This window comes from Triticum dicoccoides, chromosome 3A, assembly GCF_002162155.2.
Source record: "Triticum dicoccoides isolate Atlit2015 ecotype Zavitan chromosome 3A, WEW_v2.0, whole genome shotgun sequence".
Taxonomy (NCBI): domain Eukaryota; kingdom Viridiplantae; phylum Streptophyta; class Magnoliopsida; order Poales; family Poaceae; genus Triticum; species Triticum dicoccoides.
In genome coordinates this window covers 542045940-542051751 of record NC_041384.1, presented here as the reverse complement: position 1 = coordinate 542051751, position 5812 = coordinate 542045940, and the positions used below count along the sequence as shown (strand labels likewise).

At 48.1% G+C, this 5812-nt stretch overlaps 1 protein-coding gene across 1 annotated transcript; it reads left to right on the top strand.

Annotated features, from left to right (window-relative positions):
• The first annotated feature begins 3142 nt into the window (after positions 1-3142).
• Positions 3143-4926, top strand: LOC119272060 (CBL-interacting protein kinase 30-like). The gene is made up of 2 exons (XM_037553653.1): positions 3143-3809; positions 3909-4926. The coding sequence occupies exons 1-2, from the start codon at positions 3243-3245 to the stop codon at positions 4773-4775; spliced, it is 1434 nt and encodes a 477-aa protein (XP_037409550.1). The 5' UTR covers positions 3143-3242; the 3' UTR covers positions 4776-4926.
• Positions 4927-5812: the final 886 nt, after the last annotated feature.

Sequence of the window (5812 nt, the reverse complement as noted above, 5' to 3'; positions counted from 1 at the left end):
GATGCCGCCGGATACCAATGTGACCAACAATCTACCTGCATCAACAAGCAACGGCTCCCAGCTCGCTGCGCCAATGGTTGTGTTCTCCCCAGCGTCACACGGTGACGAGAGGAGTGGATTGGGATCCGACTGATGCGGCCTCCATCGCGCTGCCAGCACAACATCCATCTTAGGAGGGTGAAGGTCTACTATAGCCGGGGGCACGATAGCCGTTGCGTTCTCCAAAAGTGCGACAGCCGGGCGTGGTCTCGGGGGACAAGGTCTATGGAGGGCCGCAACCACATCCCGCATCCCCTCTCTCCCTGCTCCATGACAACAATGAAAAATGAGAATAAGGCCGTGAATGAGGTGATGGGAGGGTGAACTATAACCAGCATGTTCGCACCATAGAGCGATTTGCATTCGCTGATATGGCAATGGGTCGTGCTATAGGATTCGTGCGCCTCATCCGACGGGCAGCACGGGGGCTACTTGAATTGAAGTGAGTTGAATAACATTGTTATAACTTATTAGCCCCTTTGTATTTTAGTCATGAACATAAATTTGACTAGTGAAATATGAGATATACTCCCTCTGTAATAAATGTCATGGTTTTAGTTCATAGTGTCATGGTCTCAATTCATATCTATATCTATACCTACTAATAAAGCAAGATGCCTTTCTCAGATTTTTTCATCCGTTCACCGTCGAAATTTATTTTTCTATCCGAGGTGGTACTAAATTTTTGTGCATCCGTCAGTTTTTTTAGCAATCCAGAATTTCGTATTTGCCCCGCACACGCTATGGCCCTGCGAAGCCAGCCCATTTATTTGCCTGCCTGTGTAGCTGCGAAAATCCTACTTCTCGCCATGTGCGGTAGATAGTCAGAGTTCTACAGGGCGCCCAAGTCTGGGCCGGTCCGTTTTTTTCATCAAATTTATTTTTATTTTTAACTTATTTAGTAACTAAATATTTTCAAAAAGTTCATAATTTGAATTATTATCTATTTTTCGAAAAATATTCGAATTACAATATTGTCCTCCCATTTCCCCCTTTTCAAAAATGTTTGGAACATTAATTTATTTTCTCATTTCAATTTTTTAAATTCAGAAATATTCCAAATGTTTTTGTGATTTAAAAAACATGTATTTTAGAAAATATTTGAAATTTGAAAAATATTCTTGTTTTAGTAAAATGTTTAGAGATTCAAAATAATGTCTGCGTTTAAAAACACATTTTATAAAATTGTTCTGAATGTTCAAAACATGTTCCGTTTTCAAAAGTCGGTCACAAATTTAAAAATTGTTTGGGTTTTGATACAAGATTCATGTCTTCAAACAATGATATTATTTCAACTCTTGTTCATGTTTTTTTTCCAAAATGGACGAAATATTAAACACATTGTTTCAAAAAAATGACCATTCATATTTTTAAAAATGTTTTAAAAAAAGTTCTGAATCCGACGTTTCACTATGTTCTTAAATATTTATGCTGGCCATGGTTAGCAGTAGGCGTTTGTTGCCGTGGCTAGCGGCACGTGGTCGAGTCTGTAAGGTCATGTGTTCGATCGTTTAGCACGTCGTTTTTTTGGATTATTACTGGCGCCTTGGAAACACAGGTTATTTCGGTGCCTGCCAATGGGCTGGCCCAGACGCGAACCGTTGTACGTCTCACGCGCTATTTGACACAACTAGCGTCATATTGTAGCTCCGCGCAGTTGCCCTACGAAAGGAAAAAACATATGTATAGATTTGTTTGGTCCATTCCACACGCTTCCCAATTTTTTTGGTTATCCCTCGGGTGAGTCAAACTGGACCTACCACGCATTTCTTTTTCTGTCGGATGAACAAGCAACAAAAAATAAAGGGCGCGAGGGGATTGAACTATGGACCTTGCCTATTGTGCCAGTGGAGAAAACCAACTCAGCTAGCTTGCAATTATGATAGGAACAGTCCCATCTTGGAACTTATACTAAATCACACCAGTTTTTATATATCCCTAAGTTGTCTGGAAACAAGGAGATTGTGTGAGAATAAAGAAGCTGTCTCGAGAATTATGAGCAGAACGAGGGACTCCATAAATTATTGCTGGAGGTAACTTGCACGTGCAAATAAAAGACAATATGTTGGTTGGCTATAATGGAAAAAATTCTAGACACATGCTAATAAGAGAGAATATACTGGTTTTGCTCTAATTAATAAAATTTATGGGCACATGAGTGCAAAAATAGTTGAAGAGAATAAACCTGATAATGAAGGGACATTCATGCCTGGTTATGCGCTAATTATGCTAATGAAACATTGAAACATAATTTATGTGCTGCAATTAGTAATCCATCCGGTTATATCATTGTCGGAAAAATTGGTCGAAGCAACCATGCCACGAAGGTCACCGCGCAACAACCAAATAAGAACACAACCACAACTCCGAAACAGAGGTGGGCCCAGAGGAAAAAAAGGGTACCAGTTGGGTGGTCGCCGCCACACCGACCAACCCCACCACTATCAAGATCTCGCGGGCCAAACATGACCCGTGAGAAGACCGCAGCTCCTCGCTCTGTCGCCCACCGCCCTGGAGACCGTTTTGAATAAACACATTAATTATCTCTCCCGCTGCTTGTTGTAAAAAAAATTATCTTTCCGTTGCAACGCACGAGCATATGTGCTAGTCTAAACTAAAACGATAACATTTATTTAGAAACTGATGGAGTATTTAGCAAAAAATTGCACCCTTAGAAACTTCTTTCGAATACAAATCCAATGGTATAACGTTTTTGACATATAAATTATATTTTGGTAACAAAATCTACCGTTAAAGGCTGACCCAAAACATGAAGGAGGCGTTTAGCTTTGCAAGCATCATTTTTTCTTCTCACTCTCTTGCTCCTCCACATTAGCTACACCTCTAAACTAGGTCAACCGCGCAATTGCGCGCTCCGAGCCAAACCGCAAGTATCACAATTATATATGTGCCTTAAAGTAGGCGTGTTTACATTATTTAGATTTAGTTGATAAACTAAGAACTTCTAAAATTAGCTAAAGGTGTTCCTCATTTGGTTCGCCTCCACCATCACTGGCCAATAATCACCTATCTGTTTGCAGCCACACATCCCGTCAGAAGATGCATATCAAACCCCAGCTACTCTTTCCGATGATCCTCCATCGTCTTGAGCGCTACGCAGGTGTGGAGTCTCCGTCCGGCCGTTTGCCCAGCCGGACCCTCGCTGATGATCACTTGAAACAACACTCTTTCTCCCCATCGCCATGGCCATGGAGAAGAACCAAGATTCCAAAGTGATCATGGGCCGGTACAAGCTGGGCCGTCTTCTAGGCCGCGGCACCTTCGCCAAGGTTTACAAGGCCCATAACATCTCCACCGGCGAGGTCGTGGCCATCAAGGTGTTCGACAAGGAAGCCGTGCGCCGGTCCGGCACGGTGGACCAGGTGAGGCGCGAGGTGGACGTGATGAGGCGGGTGCACCACCCAAACGTCGTCCGCCTCCACGAGGTGATGGCCACGCGCTCCAGGATCTACTTCGTCATGGAGTACGCGAGCGGCGGCGAGCTCTTCGCTCGCCTCGCCGAGAGCACGCGCTTCCCGGAGCCGGTCGCTCGCCGCTACTTTCAGCAGCTGATCACGGCCGTCGAGTTCTGCCATAGCCGTGGCGTGTACCACCGTGACCTCAAGCCCGAGAACCTCCTCCTTGACGCGCACGGCAACCTTAAGGTCTCCGACTTCGGGCTCAGCGCGCTCGCGGACGGCGCCTCCCGCCATCGCGGTGACGCCCTCTTGCACACGACGTGCGGCACGCCGGCGTACGTCGCTCCCGAGGTTGAGAATATGTTCCACACGCACGCACGTGTTAACTAGCTTGTCCGTTTTCTCTTTGCGTCATTGACGATGCCCAGCCCAATGTGTGCATGTACGTAGGTGATCCTGAAGCGTGGCTATGACGGCGCAAAGGCGGACATCTGGTCGTGCGGCGTGATCCTCTTTGTGCTCCTGGCAGGCCGCCTCCCTTTCCACGACACCAACCTCGTGCTCCTGTACAAGCGGATCGCACGGAGCGACTACCAGTGCCCCGCATGGTTCTCCATCGACGCGCGCAAGCTCCTTGCCCGGCTGCTTGACCCGAACCCCAATACCCGGATCACCATCACCAAGCTCATGGCCCGGACCTGGTTCCAGAAAGACTCCTGCCCCCTCAGCGACAAGCCCCTCGACACAAGCGAAACGGCGGTGTTCCTCTGCCAGGAAGCCGGGGGACATCACGACGACGACCAACCGGAGGGTGCCACCCGGAAGAGGAAGAGATCCAAGGTGACCGCGTCGTCGCCAACCATCAACCTGAGGCCATCGAGCATGAACGCCTTCGACATCATCTCGCGGTCGAGCGTGCTGGACCTGGCCAAGATGTTCGACGCGGAGCACAAGACGTCGGAGGCCCGGTTCTCCAGCAAGGAGACCACGACGGTGATCGTGTCCAAGCTGGGGAAGATCGCGGAGGCGGGGAGGTTCAGCTTTAAGCTGAACAAGGAGAAGGGGAGAGTGGAGCTGGAGGGGAGCCAGGACGGCCGGAAAAGGGCGCTGGCCCTGGAGGCGGAGATCTTCGAGGTGGCGCCGTCGGTGCACGTGGTGGAGATGAGGAAGACGGGCGGCGACTCGCTGGAGTTCCAGGACTTCTACAAGCAGGAGCTCAAGCCGTCGCTGGGCGATATCGTGTGGGCGTGGCAGGGAGGTGACTCGCCGCCACCAACGCTCACGACGGCGGTGCCTAGGTCAAACACGAATTCCTGAGTTCATTCACCAACCGCTTGGCATTTCATGCGTGGGACGAGGATCCTTTGCTTCCGCCGTGACCCTCTTGTGTAACTGATCTGGCCTCTGCCTTGATCGGACGATCGCCACGCCTCTGTCGGGGTTTTCGAAAACGTGAATCGGTACAGAACCGGAGCGTGCTTGCTGTTCTGCACTACTATAGGAACTGCGGAGAAACTATTTGAAAAAAAAGCGTGGTTAGGTCTCGGTCGGCTCAGATTTAACCAAATCTCAATCAAACGACGTAGTATATAAAAAGAAGAAAAAAGCTAAAAAAATAATTGCATGGATCTTGACACAAGATCAAACAAATATAGCATCGCCGGAAATATAATAAGTCTCGGACTTAGCAAAACTGAAAAAAAAAGAAGCAGCTAAGCTACGGCTGCCTAATTTTTTTTAGATATTCCTTGTGAGCTGTCGGATCGCTCATCTTCCTCCCAGAGAGCAACGGATTATGTCTGGGACTGAGCTAGCTTGAGCAATGAATTTTCATGATTTTTTATACTTTGTAAGAAGGAATCACAACTTCAAAAGGGGTGTTGTTATTAGGGCTAGGGCTATAGCCATAGTTGCCCTATGCATGTCTTCACATTGCCCATATTGTTATTCTTCCCCGAACGCGACCTAAACAATTTTTACTCTTCTCCACCCACCTTCGGCCCAATCTTCTGTTGCCGTCACCCGCGTCCGGGGCACACGTGCATCACGGTCCGCCCTACTCCCCCCACGACCATTACCAGCCATCCCTCTATACCTGCCACGATATGTGTCGCCGTCAACCTCTCCGCACCCCCCGCACACAAACAATCGAACCTCTGATTCGGCTCCACATGCGATGCCTGTGCCGTGTCATAGCTGGCTCCATCTAGTTGCCGGCTCGACCCCGCACCTTGCTCTCACTCATCGTAGCATTCATGTCTCGGTCTCTGGGCTACACACAAGAATCTTTTTGAGTGCTCGTTCAAGAACTATGATCTTTGGCTCTAGAAAGTGACGCGGAAAAAAGAAATGTG